The sequence below is a fragment of the Ostrinia nubilalis genome, chromosome 10 (genome assembly GCF_963855985.1).
Source record: "Ostrinia nubilalis chromosome 10, ilOstNubi1.1, whole genome shotgun sequence".
Classification (NCBI taxonomy): domain Eukaryota; kingdom Metazoa; phylum Arthropoda; class Insecta; order Lepidoptera; family Crambidae; genus Ostrinia; species Ostrinia nubilalis.
In genome coordinates this window covers 9,355,698-9,377,584 of record NC_087097.1, presented here as the reverse complement: position 1 = coordinate 9,377,584, position 21,887 = coordinate 9,355,698, and the positions used below count along the sequence as shown (strand labels likewise).

General features: G+C 39.0%; 2 protein-coding genes across 3 annotated transcripts in view; one reads left to right on the top strand and one right to left on the bottom strand.

Moving 5' to 3' along the window:
- Positions 1 to 7,471, top strand: part of LOC135075147 (dorsal-ventral patterning protein Sog) — a 110,966-nt gene extending 103,495 nt beyond the window's left edge. The window contains exons 11-16 of the mRNA XM_063969499.1: positions 54 to 257; positions 730 to 909; positions 1,319 to 1,439; positions 1,790 to 2,031; positions 2,422 to 2,601; positions 4,260 to 7,471. Of these exons, the coding sequence (XP_063825569.1) occupies positions 54 to 257; positions 730 to 909; positions 1,319 to 1,439; positions 1,790 to 2,031; positions 2,422 to 2,601; positions 4,260 to 4,385 (1,053 nt within the window). The 3' untranslated portion in view covers positions 4,386 to 7,471. The remainder of the gene's footprint in view (positions 1 to 53; positions 258 to 729; positions 910 to 1,318; positions 1,440 to 1,789; positions 2,032 to 2,421; positions 2,602 to 4,259) is intronic.
- A 3,277-nt stretch (positions 7,472 to 10,748) lies between these two features.
- The window catches only part of LOC135075568 (alanine--glyoxylate aminotransferase), a 72,708-nt gene continuing 61,569 nt past the window's right edge, over positions 10,749 to 21,887 (bottom strand). Inside the window, exons 1-8 of one of the 2 annotated variants that reach the window (XM_063969989.1) lie at positions 15,916 to 16,036; positions 13,530 to 13,697; positions 13,096 to 13,288; positions 12,717 to 12,882; positions 12,409 to 12,564; positions 11,960 to 12,052; positions 11,281 to 11,529; positions 10,749 to 11,033 (exon numbers count right to left, since the gene is read on the bottom strand). In XM_063969989.1, coding sequence (XP_063826059.1) covers positions 10,880 to 11,033; positions 11,281 to 11,529; positions 11,960 to 12,052; positions 12,409 to 12,564; positions 12,717 to 12,882; positions 13,096 to 13,288; positions 13,530 to 13,688 — 1,170 coding nt within the window. In that variant the 5' untranslated portion in view covers positions 13,689 to 13,697; positions 15,916 to 16,036 and the 3' untranslated portion in view covers positions 10,749 to 10,879. Of the gene's footprint in view, positions 11,034 to 11,280; positions 11,530 to 11,959; positions 12,053 to 12,408; positions 12,565 to 12,716; positions 12,883 to 13,095; positions 13,289 to 13,529; positions 13,698 to 15,915; positions 16,037 to 21,887 lie in introns of those variants that run through there. The other variant, XM_063969987.1, reaches the window with a different exon arrangement.

Genomic DNA, 21,887 nt, shown 5'->3' with positions numbered 1-21,887 from the left:
TGAATCTTTACATTGGCAAGGTTAAATTAAACTGTTTTTCCTTACTTTCCCAGGTCACAGTAATGGGCAGCGCCGGACCATGGTCGGCGTGGTTGGAAACTCACCCAGGCAGCGAAGCTCGATCCCTCACTGGCATAGAAGGTTGCGTGTTAGAACCAACTGCAGCCGAACTATCTGCACTGCACGATGGAGTCGCATTCCTGGATATCAGAGCGGCTGACAATGACACGGCAATACTGCGCGCGCGGTTAACACAGGTAAGGCCTAAGGCCATGAAACCAGAAACCAGCACACACTCCGATCCACTTTTATGATAGGGGAGAAAAGAAAGTTGACTTAATAGGGTCATTTTTTTTTGGAGCTATAACTACATAATCGTTCTGCAACTCTACTCCCCACCAAAGAGTGCGGTGATTCGCCACAAAAAAATTAGGAGGATGATAAGTGAACATTCAGTGCCAAATCTTCATAATTTCTTCATCTACATAAATGTCATCACTGTTTGCGTTTTTGTCCAAATGGGTACATCTTTTCGTACCTATAGTGTGACACGTAAGGAAGTTCCTCACAAATTCTCTTTTCACGAAATAATCATGATTTTTTTTGTTCATGCTGCTAAGATGTGGCTACATTTTTGGTGAGTGTAGTGAGCTAAAACAAGTGATCGCGACTGTAAAATTAAATTAGGAAACCAGAACAGTGCACTCATATTTTTCCTTACGTTTCCAGATAAGCGTGCCACCATCCTGTCTGCCAACCAATTCTTGGAATGGCGGGAACGAGCTGAGTCCAAGCTACACGCCGTCTCACGTCAATACGTCGCCTCCTGACAATTCGCTGTCCAACACAGCATCTTGCTACTACGCCGGGGCGTTTTATGAGGATGGTGCGCAATGGATGGCTGTTGATGTAAGTGTTCAAAGGTCTTTCGATATTTTTTAAGGTGATAAAGGCCCAACGGTGTCACTGTCAGGCTGCAGATTCGAGAGTCCGTAGTTCGAATCCCGTTGTGGTGAAACCTACTTGTAACACAAGCATATTTTAGGTTAGCTGGAAGGTTTTACGGGTTGTTTTTCGTACCACCCAAAACTGACAATAAAGCAATACAAAATGAAACGGCACCATTTAAGCGGAAGGCCGCCCAGAAAGAAAATTTGCCTGTCGTCTTCTTGATTTCCTTTGACATGATATAAGGCTCTTGAATCAGGAAAGTGCAGAAAAATGCTTCGTGTACTTTCTCAGCCTGGAAAGTAATTCAAAAGTATCTTTAGGCATCATTACAATATCCCAATATAATGAGTTTTCTTTGTTCTTCCAGTCATGTCACATGTGCGGTTGCGTGCACGGAGCTCTCCGCTGCGACCCGGTGAGATGTCCTCCCGTGAACTGCAGTGTACCGACCATCCAGCCCCCTGGACAATGCTGCCCTATCTGTACCAGTAAGTTATTTTATTATTCTTACATCAGAGCTTTGTGGTTTCAGCAGATTAGAATAGGACCACCCACCCCCACTCTCCAGTGGATGTCGTAAGAGGTAACCAAGCGAGAAATGTGCGAGCATCAGACCTTCCTGACCTGTCTGGCCAGTATGGGCATTGTTGGCCAAATCCTTCCCTTTTGCCCTGGTAAATTAGACAGGGTCATCCTTCTGCAGTGACGGATAAATTATCTGATAATGATGTCTCGTTTCATAATTTGCGCCATTTACTTTTTTCATGATAGTCAGCTGCTTCAAGCTCCTGTATAGTCTGGATTTAAACACTAACCATCTGTTCTGACCTCATTTCAGATTCAACCACAGCGGTCTGGAACGAATCCCACGGCTGCCATTTGGCCGGGCAGTACCACGCTCCAGGGTCTTCCTGGCACCCGTACCTAGTTCCCGAGGGATACGACACTTGTGCTGTTTGCACTTGTGAGTTCTCGACCAGGCAGGTCCGCTGCCCGAGGGTCAGGTGCCCTCCTCTCAGGTGTTCTGAGAGGGAAGCGTACCGACCAGATAAGAAGTCTTGCTGCCGTGTTTGTCCTGAGGTAAATATTAAAATTTAATGAGTATTTCCACGTGCAAAAATACACATCGCACATCGAGGATTGAACCCTCAGTTCAGTTTATCAGCTCTGTAGTAACGGAAATTGGTATTAAAATATAAGTATTCCCAATTTTGTTTTACTTCTAACGATTGAAAATAGGACTTATGTTGTTATGTCTCCACGACTTTCCAAACAACGTTATAATTTAAAATCAATCACAAGTAGTGTGGTAGTTAGCAGTTCGTAGCAGAAGATAATAGAAGGTACCTAGTGATAAAAATACCGATTTTAAAACTTCCAAAATATTTTTGAGGCCTATTTGACTTGAACCTTTAGATGCAAAATGAGTGATGAGTAAAAGTGATTCATATGAACTACCATTTACTTCAGGTAAAAGCGAAGAAACCAGAAGACGAAACTCCAAAGGACCAGGCCGCGCCGCGGACCGCCGAGGAGATCCTGGCGGAGGGCGGCTGCAAGTTCCCCGACGGCCCACTGCCCAACGGGAAGGAGGTGCACCCCTCCATCCACTCGCACGGGGAGCAGAGATGCGTCACCTGCCGCTGCAAGGTGAGGCATTATGCCAAGGAACTATATTATTAGGAAACCAAGGAACCTCACGCTTTTCTTATCCAGCCAGTACCAGCTATCTTCAACGCAGCTCACTTAATAGTAACCGAGCGAGCAAGAGGAGCAGATTAGTAGCGAGGTATTTTTTTCCTATTGTGTCACATTCTCTATAGCCCGCTGCCCAACGGGAAGGAGGTGCACCCCTCCATCCACTCGCACGGGGAGCAGAGATGCGTCACCTGCCGCTGCAAGGTGAGATATTACTAAAACAGCCAACACCATGAAAAACCACTGCAAGGTGAGATATTCCTCGAAGTAACACAGACATTACAGCTAATGGCAATCCATTGCTGAACCCAAACCTACCCAAAAGACCCCATAAAAGCACCAACCACTAAACGGGAAGGAGGTGCACCCTTCCATCAACTCCTACAGGGAGCAGAGATGCGTCACGATTGCTAGTCGTAATCATTACAGCCAATGGCAGTCCAATGCTGGACGTGCCTACTTCCACTATTTTCGTCCAGCTACTGATCCTTCAACACTGCTCATTAAGTCGTTTGCGAGCGAAAGGAGCAGATGTGCAGCGCGACCTGAAAAGGCATGATCATGACACTTATTTCCCTGACGGCCTACTACCCAACGGGAGGGAGGTTCATCCGTCCATGCAATTTCACCGGGAGCAGAGATATATCACTGCTAGATGAGGCCATTTGCTATCCACTGCTGGACGAAAATATTCCCTGGAGAAGCCCAAGAGCAACGTCACAAAGCACCAACCAATCAACGCTGTCCAAAGGGAAGATGGTGGAACTCTTTATCCTTTCCCACTGTAACGCTTAACCTTCACAGTAGATCGAAATTTTCTTCGATTTGTCATGATGTCGTGTCCTGACTGCCCGAGCAACTGCACACAGAAGGATTTAATGAATGCTGCTGACAACGCCACTCTTATGGCTCGGCTGCCTCCCCAAGAGGAAGAAGAGAAGTCTTTAAAGTCTGAATGCCTTTCAGCGGGGGGAGATTGTTCACGCCGCATCACTAGCGCCGGGTTCGCGCGCAGGCTCATGACATGTAATATTTCTGCAACTGGAGTAAACTGCATATTATTATTATTTCAAGCGCAATTTCATTGTTAGGCGGCTCCCGAACAGTTTTGGGCTAACACTGTGTAGGTTTGTTTTCGACACGAAGAATTTAAACTTCGTCGGCCGTTTGGTGTAGTGGTTCAGAACGGACTACTATGCCGAGAGGTCCCGGGTTCGATTCCCGGCCGGGCAGAAATTGAAATGATGAATTTTAATTTCTGTGACGGGTCTGGGTGTGACTATGTATAATATTTATGTATTTAAAAAAAAAAAGTATATAAGTAGTATATCCGTTAAGCTAGCACCCATAACACAAGCATTAAGTTGCTTACTTTGGGGCTAGCTGGCGCTGTGTGAAATTGTCCAAAGATTTATTTATTATTTATTATTATTACCTTTATTCAATTTTCTTTCTTATTTTTAATTTTTTCTTTTTACAATGTACCTAATTATCAAAAATTATTATTATTATTGTTAGGCGGCTCCCGAACAGTTTTGGGCTGACACTGTGTAGGTTTGTTTTCGACACGACAAGAAGAAGAAGAATTTAAACTGTTATTCCTTCCCCAGGACGGCGAGCTGACGTGCGTTCGCAAGCGCTGCAGCCGCGCGGCGTGCGCGCGGCGACGGCGCGGCGACGCGTGCTGCACGTGCGCGCGGAACCGCCGCCAGCGCGCGCCGCCGCGCCCCAGCTGAGCGCAGTGAGTGCTATAGACTGATGTACTGTACGATTCGAATGTGTTAGCTTTAGGATGCGGCCTACGTAACGCCACTGACGCGCCCCAGCTAAGCTGATGTGAGTGCTATAGACTGTACGATTCGAATGTGTTGTATCTAGTTATAGGATGCGGCCTACTGTAACGCCACTGAGCGGGGGACCTTTGGACTGACTGTACGATTCGAATGTGTCTATAGTCTGGTCTGCGAGCACGTAGAATTTTGTTCAATGACCCCAAGCTACCCATTCTTATTGCTCACGCGTAATTAAGGATGGGTAGCTTGGGGTCATTGGACAAAATTCTACGTGCTCGCAGACCGGGCTTTAGCTTTAGGATGCGGCCTACGTAACGCCACTGAGCGGGGCACTTTGAACTGACTGTACGATTCGAATGTGTCTAGCTTTAGGATGCGGCCTATGTAACGCCACTGAGCGGGGCACTTTGAACTGACTGTACGATTCGAATGTGTTGTATCTAGCTTTAGGATGCGGCCTAATGTAACGCCACTGAGCAGGGACCTTTGAACTGACTGTACGATTCGAATGTGTCTAGCTTTAGGATGCGGCCTACTATAACGCCACTGAGCGGGGCACTTTGGACTGACTGTACGATTCGAATGTGTCTAGCTTTAGGATGCGGCCTACTGTAACGCCACTGACGCGCCCCAGCTGAGCTGATGTGAGTGCTATAGACTGAAAAACTGAATTGTACGATTCGAATGTGTCTAGCTTTAGGAAGCGGCATTGTAACGCCACTGAGCGGGCTGGAGTCGATTCGAATGTGTTTAGCTTTAGGATGATTCCTATTGCAACGCCATCGCGCCACTGAGCAGACTCGCACTTTGGACGGTACCACTTAGAATGTTTCTTGTTTTCAGTGTACGATTCGAATGTGTCTAGCTTTAGGGTGCATTTGAAGACTTTGGACTGTTGGCTGATATAGTACTGATAGGGTAGTGTAAATTATTTAGTTGTGACTTTTCTATTAAGCATACAATTGAAGTTATGTTAGTGAATTAAGGTTTTAACCCAGTGTATATATAACAAGATCAGATGATAAACTATGCTCTCGGTTAAAGGTGTCAGCTTTAGCTGATACCTCACTATCACAGCACTTATAAATATGACTGGAGGTGACCCATCGTGACATCTGTGGGACGTGGGTGTGTTCGATAAATAAGAACTGCGTTATTGCGTGTTATCATGTCGTAGGCATGTACAGTCAACGACATATTATGCTGAACATCTTTTTTTGACAGCTGTAATTTGGCTCTTGGCTCTATCAGCACCAGCGTTTCACAGGGTATAACATTCATATGGCTTGACAAAAGCGGATCGTAATCTTGACTTGACTGATGTCTTTGGCGTGTCTTCTAGCGCTCACGCTCAGTGGCGGTACGGCATCGTATGACTTATTGTAGAGTCGGTCGCGATGTCTCGGCTTCGGCGACGGTAGCTTTACAGTGTAGCGTTACACGGAGTGAATATTTAATTACCCACCGGTATTTTAATTGGTATTATGAGACGTCCCAAAATTTTTAAGGCGCATTAACGTTATTTTCCGATACTGATACGATTGTAGTGTTAAGTCGACGGCTCGATCGCTCGGTGTTCAGATGGTGCGAGCGCGGTCGATAAAGATGTGCCATATTTTCTTAATGTAAATATAAATTATTACTTTAATTATTACTTATGTGCATATTTATTTACTTTTCTAATATGAACGATACGGGAACACGGCGCGTGTAGGTATTTGTGTTTAAACCATTACAAACTTGTGTTATTAGGTCGTCTTGTTTGTGCATTTGCTTTTAGTTTTGTAATAATCTAATTATTAAACACACGATTGTATTATGTACACTTGATGAAAATTGTATCTTTTATTTCCTACATAATTAGTGATTATAACCTGTGTCGGAATAGGGAGTAGATATTGTAATGGAACCACAAAATTGACCAGACAAATTGACCGACTAATTAAAACTATAATTACTACTTAAAACCTGATTTAAGTACTTATTTCTATTGGTATATTAAAACGCAATTTTTGCAATAGAGCTGAATTTTGTGGTTACACTGTACATCTTAGATAACCTATTCATTATCATAAAACTTGTAAATACTACGTAATATTTGGTTTAGATATCATATTTTTAACATGATATACAATTTTATACTTGTAACAATAAAGATTGTACCGTTTAAAATGGATATAGATAAGGTAGTCTATGCGAATTTCGTGACTAGTTTTGATTAATTACTAGGTTAACTATTAGTTACGTAATTAAGGAAGCTAGTCCAAATAATGTGTTGATGTGATGGAAATGAATGCCATTTAGATAGAGATATGTTTGTCATGAAATTTCATTTAAGAGGCCTCGGTTACAAATTCATACATTCACTTGTTTACGACGTGGAGCAAAATGTAATTATTATTCATTATATTTCTTCATTGTTATTCCATTATTGATAGACACTTAATTTCATACTCATGAGGCCTTAGTATTTTACCTCTACGATATTTTGTTTCAAGATTTTTGGAATTATTTCCGATATGTTGCCAAAAAATGTTTTTGTTAACTTTGTAAAATAAAAATTTTCGTTTCGTTGTGGGTTCTAGTCCATCAAAATTGTGAGCAAAATGTATTATAGTGTTATATTGGCTATATTAAGATTTGTTTTTGACATTATGAGAATATCACTCGATTAAGCAAAGAGTTATCTTGATAATATTTTTTGTATAATCTAACAATAGAAAAGTAGACACCTATGGCTTGCAAATAACATAACTAATGGCCATAAAGGATACTATGAAGTCGCTTGTATTGCATTGTTTTTCTATTTAATAATATTAGAGTTATATACTCCCGTTATGTGGACTTATGAGATGATATTTAACTTTCTGAATCTATATTTTATTATCAATTCGTCGAAACAAATAATTATCCACAATTTTGTGTTTTAAACATCATTTTATTAAATTTTGGGTTGGCTAGGTGCATCCAGTCAATAGTTTATAAATTGTCGAACAGTTCTGATATGAAATAAATTACCTGTGAACACATTTTGTCTTTTATTCCTATGTAAATTCCTAACTTCTAAAGAAGTGAACAAAAGCTGCAACACTTCTTGAATTCTCATATATGCCGCGTTACTGGCAATGCTTGACTGGCAAGGGGAGGCCTTTGTCCAGCAGTGGACGTCTTTCTGACGAACGAACTGGCAATGCTGTGTTTCCAACATAAGTAGGTATTTAAATCAAATCTACCGAAAAACTGGTTTTTTCCAGCTATTAGTAAACATATCTTAAATCTTAATAGACTCAACAATATGCCATTAGAACAATGCCTCTAGGCAAAGTAAAGAGCTTTCTACAATAGGTAAAGGCTCGTCGACGTTTCAGCCGAAAGACGTCCACTGCTGGACAAAGGCCTCCCTCAAGGATTTCCACAAAGACCAGTCCTGCGTCGCTCGGCATTAAGGCACCTCCCGCGACCTTCACCAGATCGTCGGTCCACCTAGTGGGAGGCCTGCCCACGCTACGTCTTCCGGCTCGTGTTCGCCACTCATGCTATGAGCCCCGCCCACTGCCACTTGATTTTAGCGATTCTGCGTTAAAAATACGTTAAACGACAATTATTTAAAAGTTATGTCATTACATTATTACCTACATCGCGTCGGTAAGCTTTTGGAGTGATTTAAACTTGCCCGTAATTAAAACGAGCCTGACAAATGAAATGGCAATATTAGCCAAATGGTCAATAAAATGGCTCGGGAGCTGGTCATTTGCAGATTGCTATCTGTTTTGATGATTTCATTACTTTAAATGCTAATACAAACAGTTTTCAAACTAATGGACAGTTTTATTAGGTCGTTTTAATAACGGAATGTAAGCCGGTCACGTTATCCACATGCGGTTAGCGTATATATGTGTTATTAGCATTGCCGAATATCTGCATGGCTTAACGTTATTTTGTAGTTTCGATTAGCAGAAGCCGATTAATTTGTTAAAGCCACTACCATAGGCTGTAGTTGAAATTTTGATTATCCTGAAAATTCAGTTAAAGATTGTTATAGGTAATTACTTACTCTATTGCATCTCTTCATTCATCATTCGTCTCTCTCAGATAAATTTGCTTAATCTTCAGCCCAGTTGGAAGAAGCCGAATGTTTGACAGGATCACAGGAGGTATAAAATGAAGTTAAAGCTATTTTTCACGTTGTAGAGCTAATTTCCTGTCTCCACGCAAAAATACTGAAACTTGCTGAGAGTTTGGGCATAGCATAAATGGTTTGGGCTCAAGGTAGATCATTGTAACTTACACACTGCCATTGCAAAGATCTTCATGATTCAGCGTGCCTATAGAGACAACAAATATTTAAAAAATGCAAAAAGTCCTATTATTGAGTAGAGTAAACAAACAAACAAAGTCTCAGCGTATCGCGAATTGATACAAAACAGAAGTAACATTATTGAGAGGGTTTCTAAGCTATAACAATCAAAACGTGAACCGCTGGCAGTAACCACACGTAGTAAGCACCTACATCCATTATCCGATTATTAGCATCACATGTTTATGGGACGGCATCAGCCAAAAGCTCGTGTGAAATTATCCACCCTCGTGACCGACATTCGGTTACGGATTCGGGTTAATGTTTAGATTTAGTGCTAATAGGGTGGCTGTAAATTTGCCCGAATGTTCGGGCTGCTATCGGTACATTTGGCAAGCGCGCGCGCCCCGGGCGGCTAACGCTTGCCAGCCTCGCAGCAAGCCGCGGTTTAGCAATTGTTTTAATAATGTCGCGGGGAAGTTGTGGATATCGTCATTTGATTGCACATCTGAAGCTTCAAAATACTATTTTAAATAATATTCTTCCAATTAAATATCAATATTTACGTTTAGATTGTCAACAAACGACGCTCTACGCGCTTTACGTGTCTCCTCTACCCAGCTATAATCTGCAAACTACCATCTTTTGCTTGCATCAATTTACGAGTACCTACATAAAATGTTAATTAGTTACAACGTATACTGGTTCCCTTCAGTTATGTGAATGTCAAAACTATGAAAAATAATCTTCAAATTGTTTAATTCTAGTTTCGTGTTGTGCTACGACATATTCCTTGTTTAAGTAGCGCATCGAGGTTATAGTGGGAGTCCAAGGCTCATTTTTACAACACAGCGGCTATGTACAAATTTAAATGACACTTAATACATTTATTTCTTTCCGGTATGCACTAGCATCTTTCTTTTAAAGCTCTTGTATTTTCATATTTCCTTAAGTTTAGTTAAACATTTCTTACATTAGGTGGAAACCAAAGCAAAGCCGTCTTATCCAGGGTATACCATGAATCGTAATAATATTTCAATCATCAAACTGAGGAGATTTAAATTCAATTATGTGTGCAACAAAAGTAAAATTTGCATGAAAAGCTAGAACTTTGCAAACTTATCAAGGTCATTAAAACAAGTTGTTCTGAATGATGATTGGGTTATGTTTTTGCTGTTTTATTTCACATTTTATTTAGAACAGCTTAAAAGACTATTTCGTTACATTGATAAAACGATACAAACAGATATAAAAGAGGTCAATAGTGCAGCATACGTTCGTCGTGATGAGCTCCTGTTTGAGATAAGAGTGTATTGAGAATATGTTGTAAAGTCAGTGTTTCTCAAACTTGTAAGAAAACATGCGTCACAGTTGCTTTTCACTGCACAACTTGTAAGGTTTGTACGTACAAAGACGTTTCGTCGGGTTTTAGTAAACTATTAATGTATAAGTTCTCAGAATCGCTAAAATCAAGTGGCATTGGGCGGGGCACATAGCTCGTAGAGCTGATGGCCGCTGGGGCAGGAAAGTTCTTGAGTGGCAACCACGAGCCGGAAGACGTAGCGTGGGCAGGCCTCCCACTAGGTGGACCGACGATCTGGTGAAGGTCGCGGGAGGTGCCTGGATGCGAGCGGCGCAGGATCGGTTTTCGTGGAAATCCTTGGGGAAGGCCTTTGTCCAGCAGTGGACGTCTTTCGGCTGAAACGAACGAACGAACAATAAGTTCTCATTTAGGTACTTATTTAGTTTATTAGGTACCTACCTTGTTAGTTTTTTTCGGACGGACATTGACGTGATCAGCTTTTTCAGCTTCACTGACCTATTTAGGTAGGTATTCGCATTTGCGAATCAATAAATTAAAAATGTCTAAAAGGGTTAACAGGGATTGGTTTGTGTAATAATTGTGTGTAAAATCCTTAATTGATAACTATGTAATTGAATTTCGGTCTTTATTTCGACGAAGTTGGGAATTTCGCAATTTTGAATTACCTGATGAATAAAATGTAGTGTAACTTAAAATTTGAATTTATTAAAACCATCGAACTGCATTTATTTTAAATCATCATTATCGTACTTAAAGAGAGACACACTTATTTAAATTAAACAAATTAAACCATAGTCATTATAGATATTAAACAGATCACAGTGAAGACTTCTTCAGACCTTTCAGCGTGTCAGCCAAAGCAGCAACCAGCCGGTCAGCGATTTGGACGCTGGAGTTGACCCCCATCACACCAATACGCAAGATTTTGCCCGCTGTTGGGCCCATCCCACCGAAGATAAGGATGTCGTGCCTGAAAACAATGACAATGGAACTTGATTTTTTTGTTATCTTATAGTATACTGGGTGTATTATAATGTTTACATTTTAGTGGCGTAATGTATTTTTGCGTCACTCTGGAACTACTGACAAGTATTTATTGAGGATGCACGATAAAAAGGTAATAGTTCAAGGAACTTTGTCAAAGTGTTAAATGATTTTGCTCCTCGGGAAAAAAACGACGTACGAGCAATCTTTCAGAGCAGACAGAATTTACTTACTTTTCCCTCATGTACTTGATGACCTCCAGATATTCGTAGCCTTTAGGGAGGGAGATAGTGGTGACAGTTGACAATCGGTCCTCAGGATTAGCAATGAGGAACGTTACGGGGAGTTCTCCCAGGCGTTGGTTGAAGTATTTGTTGACAGCTGCATGGCGCTCCCAGGACTTCTGGAGAGTCTCTTTGGCAATTTCTTGGAGACAGCAGCGGAGAGCCCAGAGCATCGGTGTGCTTACTGTATGATGGTATCTGGAAGAAATTAAAGTTAGACATTTTTGCTATAAATAATAATAAGTGTTGTCCTTGGTTATTTTATAAATAATAACTAGATAACGGTATAAATATACGCAATTTTTGTTGCGTACATACTAAGGCTGTATTGCACCATCTAACTTTAACCGTTACTATAACAATAACTGATGATTTGTGTATGGAATTTGACAGATTTTTGACGTTTGTTAAAGTTAAAGTAAGATCGTGCAATCCAGCTTAAGTGATTGTGTATAGAAAATACTCGGATCAGTATGCAATTATGTTCATAGTACACACAAATATTTGTCTATTCTTATTTTATTAGTGTACACCTTTTAATTCAATTTGGAGTTGGCACGTGGGTGACTTGCCGGATCGCCCTTTGGGCGTACCTTTATACATTTTACATGAATAAAAAAACACTTACTTTCTCGCATTTTCGTAGCAATTCCATTGAAGAGCCAACTCTTTGATGTCAAAATAAAATGGTGGTTCATGTTTTCTGTTGTTGATTTTGTTCCTGAAAGGTGAAATAAGAGCGTTTATTAAAAAAAGCTGTTTCATATTTAAAAATGTTTTTTTCCAATAGATTTGACCCTCTGGACAAAGACAAAGAATTATAAAAAAATGACCAGAGGCAAATGTATGATTTATCTGGAATTTTCTACACTGACCAGAACTAGACTGGTTGGGGAGGATAGTATAATTCCATAACACTCTGCCAAAGCGCTGAAGGTAACTGGTGATATTCCAGCAGGGCCGCTCATGGGCTTTTGCGGAGGAAACTGGAAGATTTGGTTGGGTCTTCCCACGCTGGCCAGAATTAGACGGGTTGGAGAGGATACTATAATGAGTAGTTATAATTCATTATCATACTCAGCCAAAGCACTGAAGGCAACTGGTGATATCCCAGCAGGGCCACTCATTGCTTTTTGCGGAGACGAGTACACTGCATCGACTTCCCATGCATCCATGAAGAATGGCTCTGCAGCTATTGACACTACTGTGTCTACCAGTAAGAGGACTCCGTACCTGTGGCAAAGAATGGTTAAAGTACCTACAAGGAACAGCAAAAAGTCGCTTATTACAGCTACACAAAGATGCGACAAGGTTCAGCATGATGTACCTACCCTGATCTGAACGTTACAATCAAAATAGAATACTAAATCTTACTCTAGACTTACTTGTGACAAATTTGACCAAGTCCCTCAATTTTTTGAACCGATCCAGTGGAGGAGTCTCCATGTGTGATGAACAGAGCTGTTGGTCGAACTTTTTTGATCATAGATTCCAAGTGGTCGAAAGAGAATGTTTCTGTGACTGGAATTTCTTCCACAACCGTTTTTATGCCTAAAATAACAATAAAACATCAATAATAATGTAAATGAAAATTAAAGTCATAGCACTAAAGCACAGTGAATGGCATTGAAGATATAATTATTTTTGGACTTCATCACAAGAAAATACAGTTCAAATAATGTTAGGTACCATTTAAGGATTTTACAGGTCAAGAGTAAAAAGGGTAAAGTGAGTATTCTTGGTAATAAAAAATTGTAATATTACCGTATCTTCTAGCAATAATATCAGCTCGTAAATCCCACATTCCCCTTTTAGCAATTAGTAGGGTTTCCCCAGGAGCAACCAGGTTGCATATGACCGCCTCCATGCCGGAGTGTCCTGAGCCACTCATCGCCAGAACCAACTTCCTTTGAGTCTGGAACAGGTACTGGATTCCAGCACGAATGTCATCCATTACCTGTGTAAAAATAATAAATTTTAGAGATAGAAGTAGGTACTGATAATATACAAAATTTCAGCCTCAAAATTCTCACTTATCGTTTCTGGTAATCTGTCATTTTGTGCCAATCCCAGGAATAAAGTTCCATATTTGCATGGAATATTAAATTTAAAATAATAAGTATATTGGGTTATGATCAGGAACCAGCCCACCCTGAAAAATAAGCCTAGATACGCTAATGGTATAAAGTTGTACTTACATTGAAAAACTCATCGCACATGTTGCATATAAGATCTCTCGTGATGGCTTCATTTACGGAAGGCCACATGTTAGCGGGCCCAGGCCCACAGAACAGGGTCTCTCTAACATGACGGTCCACTATCCTGGGAGGAGCTACGGTGAAGTTTTGGGAACTCATGTTTGTGATCTAGAAAGAAGAGGAATTCGTTAAAGTCACATGAATATAAAAAGCGTAGAATTTAACTTACAGGTTCTATGTTAAGAAAATGGGTTCAAATGGCCTGATCATAATTTTCAAAAACACCTCCGTTGGGGGTAAAAAAATCCGATGGTACAAATTTAGTAGAAGTAGTTTGGCACACTAACAACTAGGTCAGGCGACCACCTCAGTGTCAAATTGAATAAAAAAATAATTTATTATCATTATTTTCATGCAAAGGGGGTTCGACAATAGTTGAGAAGCACTGTGCAAGATTGAGACGTGGAACGTGAACAAGCGCAATGTTGCTACGACAAATTGATTCGATTCCCAGCGCGACTGTCTCCGCTATCCCGGCTTCCCAAAGGACGCGCGACGACGAGCCGCGTCGCCCGAGCGACGCTGGGAATAACACTCGCGCTGATTGAAAATATTTCTCCGCAAGGATTTTATAATGAAGCGCTCGCTGATTTCGTTTTGATAGTTTCTTGAGTTTGTTCGACTGCGACTTTATTTTGCGACTGCTTTCAATAATGTTTAGTTACAAGATTTTGATCTCCATTTACTTCTAGTAAATTAGAGAGGGTCGCGCTCCTGCAAAGATTATTAAATGACTGATAATGACAAGATTTAGAAAGAACGAAACATCCAATTGACAAGTTGATTGTAGACTGAAAAAGTCGGAAAAGCTGAGAAAGCTGAGTAAATGTCACCATTAATATCATATCACATTTAGTTGTCAATAGTAGGTATTGATAAACGTTCTTGTGTGTAGAAGACTTTAACATGGGATAGAATAGATTAGGTAGTATTTATTTGCATTAGAAGTGTACAATAGTTATTAGTTAAACATGCAAATTTTTAGTTAATGGCTAAAGTGGTTTCGTCTTATATCCATCTCAGTTATAAAAGCATTATTTGGAAATTTAATGCGGTATAAAATAGGTTACATAGAATTCAGGTCACCCCGTCTCATCGTCAATGTGGGCGGTTATGAAAGAATAACGAACGATCGCCTTAACTCCATTTACGCTTCGCTCATATTGTAAAAGGTGTAATATCGGATAATCCGGATTAAGATCGAGGAAAATTTTACAGGCGTTTCTTTTTCTTGAGATTATAATAATATTTTATATGATATCAAGTGGGGCTTAGGAGGTAGGTGTTCCGATAAATAATTAAGCATTTTTCACGGCACAAAAATATCAGCTTTCAAAGCAAGAATAATCAAATCTGGCCTACTCGTGTCTTTTAAACTTTTTAGTTGGTTCAGTGTGATGCGCAATAAATATTATTTTATTTATCTTTTAAGCAATGCTTATCTGTGTTTATGTTGAACATCCAAAATAAGTAATCCTTCGATTTCTCATGAGAATTATAGCTGTAGAAATACGACTACTTTACGAAGAATTTCCCAAGTTTTCCACATAGTAGGTATGTAGTTTCATCAACAATTTGATATAACAGTATACTTAGGGCTAATTTTTCAATCGTCGGATAACTTCTGAAGAATAAGACAGTTTCAGTATGGAAAATTATGTCAAAATTACAAGTTTATTCTTCAGTTAAAAGTAATCCGACGACTGAAAAATCAGCCCTTAATCTAGTCTAAGGATTTCCTTTTCGAATAGATAGAGATGTCAATTCCTGCCTAAAGAGTAAGGTCTTTATTTTTGTTGCAACAGCGATGCCTCAGAGACTCCCACTGGAAAATGGAGCGAAACAGAATGTGATCGTAGGCGGATCAACCGTGAACGAAACGATAAATATTTATCGATATACGCTTCCCAACAAAACATGTTAGCTGTCGTGAATTATTCATTGTCTTAAGTTGCCTAATATGAAAAATTTATTTTAGTAAGCTCAGAGGAATTCTTTGTTGTTTTTTCAGATTTTTAGGCTGAGTTGCAACATCATTATTTCAACCGATGTTTTTGAATGGAGTTTTGACAGACTTTTGACGAAGTAAGATGGTGCAATCCAGGGTAGGTAAGACAGGAAGCCTAGAAATTAATTCGAAATAAAGTATAGCACTCTACCCACAGAAAGTGAACCGACGACCCCTTAAAGGTAGCAGGAAGGCGCTGGATGCAGGCCGCTACCAACCGTTCATTATGGAAATCATTCGAGACTATATTCAGCATTGCACGTCCTATGGCTGATATGATGATGATGATGATGAATAATAATACTAACTCACACTCACTTTTTGTATGTTAGTTAATTTAACCGTCACTCAACGTTATTCAAATAAACTTTTCTTACAATTTTATCAAAACACGTACAGTTCGCACTGAACTGTGCACTTATACTGATGTTAGGTATCCGTATCAGAGAAATGTTTAGTTATAATGGACTTCTGACGTAAAAAGCTTTATCTTTGTGACACCATATTGTGGGTGAACTATGATTCTCATTATCTTTAACGTCAAGTATGTATTCATAATAATAATATGTAGGTATGTTTATGTGTCTATGTTTTCGTAGAGTCATAATGTCCTAATAAACACCATGCGCCTATACATATACATACATAGCTTACGGTCTACCCCAGAATGGTCCAGTGCCCACCCTATAAGCAAGAATATGAACTAGGTAGGTACCTACCATAAAATGTAATATTTATCTCTGATCTAAAATATTGATCCTGATGAATAAACGACTTGATAATCGCTTTCCATCAAGAGAACTACAGGCATTTTACCCCGTTTCTCTTATAAAAAAGGGAATAAAAGTACACTTGACTGGCAATAAACACTCAGTTTAGAAGTGGGCTTTTAATGCATTGTAAAAACTTTTCACTACGCCTGGTATTTTACAGTACTTATGCAATTTATTGCAAACTTCTCTGGGTGCAATTAAAAGAGTTCCCAACTAACCATGGTTCTGGAACCTAGATACGGTGTAGGGTTACTCGACGACAAATGGTTTCAAGAATAGAGGAAAATGTTTTGTTATAATATTGTTAAATAAATGGCAAGGAAAGGGTCTTAAAAATATCTTGCAGTGAGTATTGCTAGAAGGTGTGTTCTAAAGCGAGGGGCTATTAATTTTTTTGTTCAATTAAAAATCAATCAAGAGAAGGTGTAGACATCGGGTGTAGACATCCGCTAATAAATTCTTTATTTAATAACTTATTGACAGTAATAATAATAATAAGTAGTAATAGAAGGTATACCTAGTTGGCAGTGATGATTATAAATGCACCTAGCAAGACTTTGCTTTGTGGCTCTTCATGCTTGCGTAGCAGTTCACTGCCATTGGCTGAAATGATGATGATGAAGACCTTCGTCGCTCACAACAGACGGAGAACCTTTAAACATATTTCTGATGTTGAGCGAAAGCAACAAACATAATAATTCTTCGTGATAAATGATGTGACAACCCGAAAACTTAATCCGTTCAGAGAGTAAAAAGTTCTAGACTTTCTAGGTCGCCCGCTAACCCTAGAACGAAAAGACAAGTCACGGACGAAAGAGATAGCGAATGTAATTAAATTGTTCGGTTTCTCGTGTCCCGGTAAGTAGTTCTTGGGCAATCAAATAGTTTTTCTGCTGAAGTTCGCAGTCTTTTTAGTTTTCTGGAACATTCCAGCTTTAACTCATAATCTGCAGAGAGCAAAGTTTCTTGCGCATTTAACGAGGCGTCGTTTAAAAGTGAAATGTTTTAAATTAAGTATAGTTTTAATAGTAAGTTGAGATATCATTAGTCTGGAGAAGATAATGTTTCTACTTGCCCAGAATGTAAGTACCTAGATGCCAAGAAAGCTGCTTGCTTGCTTTGCTGCGACTAGAGTTAATCCTCACATTGTCTGTCTCGACTTTTGTAAATGATTAGCCTAATAGAATTATGAAGTTAATTTTAAAGAGGGACAAGTCTAATGCCATTAAGACTGTTGGTTACCATTTCCAGTAAGATTAAGCCACTACTTACTTTAGGCAGAAGTTCGAAACTTTGTTTTGGGCTTGTGTGTGCTTCATGACATGTTGAAAAACTTAACGACAACTACTTCATTAGTGCAGTTAGAATATTTCCTGCATTATATTCGTATTGTTAAAAATAAAATAGAGTGTTAACATACTGGATCAGATGAATAACAAACCTAAAAGTCTACAGTGTACACTGTACACTGTACTACAGTAATCCAAAATTTAACACTCGCATACAACTCAACCAGAACAGACCATTTCAAGTTAACATTCCTTAAATTCCCAGAACCGATGTTTAATTTAAATAAAGAAGCAGTTAGTGCGGTGCACCCGGAAAGTGTCAGCACTTATTCATCCCCAAACAAATATAAGCCACGAAACAAATTTTAAATTAAATCCCTTTCTCTCTGAGTTAATGTCCCGGGAGACTTTTCTCTGGGTTTAATTTCCGGACTGTTTTCAGTGGGGAAATAGTTTGTTGGGTTACCATTCTCTATCCGCTAGCTGCGGAACTCCGAATCAGTTACAGGGCTTATTTTACATTCAAATTTTAACGCAACTGTTAAAAAAGGTTGGGAAAGTCGCAGACGAATTCAGACGAGCGAATGATAGCGTTGCGTACAGTGGAATCTTGTTTAGTAAAGTTGGCGAGAATAGAATTTAGTCAAGAATTTATAAATAGAATACAATATACTGAAATAGGCACGTAACTTTACATGGAAATTTTATAGCTGAAGAAATTCTTTGTAGATTTTCGTTGTTTCAAACATTCTTAAAAATACTTACAATAGGAGATACTTACTCAATAACTCTAGAATTTATTATGTTTTTATGTTATAACATGAAATTGAATTGTATTTTGAGATTTTCATAATTTTTAATAAGACTTGAAGCACCTACTCACCTGCAGGTATATAAATTTTACCAAGAACAATCACAACAATTAAAACCGATAAATTCTATTGAGGACACATTGAGACTGACAGCTGCTGCTCTTGTTGTATATTTTAGATTATAATTACATACTACTTAATGAACCTGCCAAACGTGCGGTCTCATTATGTCTCATTAGGTCTCATTAGGAAAGTTGACTACAATGATGACCCAAAGTACAGACGACGTCTCGTCATGCAAAACACTGCATATTCTGTAGTTGTATTAAGTGCTATTATGGAACAAAAATGATAAATCTGTTACACTATCGACCATCATCATCATAGGACGTAGGACTCTGCCATAGGACGTCCACTGCTGAACATAGGCCTCCCCCAATGCTTTCCATAGGCCCCTGCCCCATCGGCCGTAAGTTCTGCGTACTATGTGCCCTGTCCATTGCCACTTCAGCTTGCTAATCCGTCGGGCTATTTCAACGGATCTCCTCATTTCACTATCGACCATACTTATATTATAAACATGTAAGTAGTCACATGAACACGAAAAGCAGTGATTATACAATAGCTAGCTAACTTATACCTAAAAACACACTTAAAAAGATACATGGTTGTAGCTATTATAAATGTTCACATGACTCCGGGTATAATTGCTAGTGCTCACCACATCAACATTTGGCCCCAGCGGGATTTGAACACGCAATCAGAGCTCAAAAACAAAACAGAGTCGCTTTAAAACGTGCAAGAATTAAATATGATTAAATGCTGTACCGAAAGCACTTAAGAAAATGCCTCGTGCTGGTGCGTAACATTTTTAAAAGTGATTTGGTTCATAAACCATGGGGGGGGGGGGGGTTATAATGGAAACATTATTGCCCCCTAATTGAACTCTACGTCAGCTACATTAGGCAACATCACAGCAAGTCGGTTGTCTTCAGTAAAGTGCATAAACTAATCATTGAATGCAAAGTAAGATAAACTATGTAAGTGTAGAGATCATTTTCAATGAACAAAAAATGTCTATCTATTGTTTTCATGGATACTTTTTTCGACCTGCTTAAACTGAGTCAGTGCATGAGGTATGGGAGCGGCACGGGAGGGTATTTTTGTGACGGTCAAACGTCAGCGAGATTTCAGATTTGTATGGTTTGTCACGTCACATATGTCTACGTATCCTCCCGTGCCGCTTCCATATTCATGCACTGACTGAGTTAGGCGCTATACCCATAAATAGCCAAATTAAACGATTTTTTATTTTGTGGTTAAACGGCCAAGTGACTTTGAAATTTTTAGGTTATGATTTTTTTTTTTATGTGATAGGAGGCAAACGAGCAGACGGATCACCTGATGGTAAGTGATTACCGTCGCCCATAGACACCCGCAGACCCAGGGGCGTTACAGGTGCGTTGCCGGCCTTTAAGATAAAGATACGCTCTCCTCTTGAAAGCTTGCAGGTCGTATCTATGGGACTGACAAGACAAAAATCATGTTTAATGTCCATGTCGCACCCACTCCTTTGAAGGTTAGAGACTCTACACTCGAAGTTGTTGACAATTATGTACAAATATGTAAAAGTCCCTAAATAAATAAAAAAAATAATAGTGACTTTGGAAACACAAGCATAGAGACTTGTTCACAATTTGCATTATCGACTCGTCTGCCTAATCGCGTTCGCTTTCCGAAATACCGGTACTTTTAAATAGCTTAACGACTATAAAATATCGCATGCGGAATGCATTAGTCGATTTAAGACGAGCATTACGCGGCGGCCATTATTTTCACAGTTCGTTTGGCGCGTGGTCGCAGCAATTTTCAGTTAGTCGGCTGACTCCTGTCCTTGCTCGCTAATGTACCGACTAATAGTTCCCACGGTTTTTACGCTGAAATAAATTGAATTTGCTCTAAAAGCGCCCAGCTGAGGTATAAAACGGCTCTAATAAGTCGTTAGGCAATGCTAATGATTTGATTTATTAATAAACGATATAGGGAGCTTAGAAATATTTTTATTAATAATTTTAAGGGAAGTAGTTTTTAATTTAATTCTTGAATTTATTCTAGACTCTTACCTACGGATTGATAAAAATAACTTGCTGATAATTCGCGGATTTGGGGTCGTTATAGAGTCAGAGATCGCGGGTTCAATCCCTGGATAACATAAATATTTATAAGCACGATACTTTTATTCTTTTGTTAGATAAACTTAACTAAAAGCCTGTCTATTGTAAACAAGTACATTCTTAAAAAGTCTAAGTGAATTGAGAAAATAGAAAATCATATTTATATTTGCCCAGCTAAGTATCTCCACACAGCTTTAGAATAACATAAAAACTAAAAGGGGGTACAGAATACACCCCAGAGTGACATCTCAAGTTATGAAGCTCCAGTAAACAATATTTATAATATCCATTACGAGTTCTTAACTGGCATCAACGAGCTTTATCAGATCCAGACCACGTAATGGACCTTTGGAAACCACTGTTAGTGGAAAAGTGTCTCTTGATGGTAAAGAAACGTTCTAATGAATAGTCTATTTACGGAGTAAATTCATAAGGATGTTATGGATACGAAATTTAGGTTATGGATACGGACATAAGAATAAAATTATATTGGTTACGGGTATGAAATTATTTCGGATTATCCGATAGTTTCGGATAATTTCGGTCACGGATTTAATTTAAAAAGTATTTTAAAAAGTAAAATACACTTTAGAAAGCAAGATTCACTTTTATTTCTTGCCTAATATTATCATCACTTTTTACAATCAGTCAAATATACATTAGTTAGACCATGAGTTAGATCGCTTAGGTCCAGTTTTTTGATTCATAGTTAAAATAACTTATTGTAAAATTTTGCTACTAATGGTTAAATATTAATAAAATGTAAACAAATAGTTAAAAAATGTACCATAAGTCAATCATTTTTTTCCGATATTTAACTACTTGTCATTTGACATCTGTCAATTTTAACTATTGGTTATTTTAACTATGAATAAAAAAACTGGGCCTTAGTCTTATTTTTTGCAGACTTGTTTATAATGTTGTTTAGATTTCGTCTGTATCTGAAACTTTTCAATCGGTTTCAGTTTAGGATATTTTTTTTATTTCGGATATTTGATAGATTCGGTCACGGTTACGGAGCTCCATAACATCTCTGATTCTTAATGCTAAGAATCTAAAATAAGAAAAGCTTGGTGCCATAATAAACTTGTTTAAATTGGCACTTAGCTTTGCTTTGAAGTTAGAACTCAAGGACTCCCAGTGTTCTTAGGTCTTTTGTTACATTGAAATCCAAGGAGATTTGGAGACAAATAATTTCTAGATATTATGTATTGTTATTAAATTAACAACAATATTCTAGAA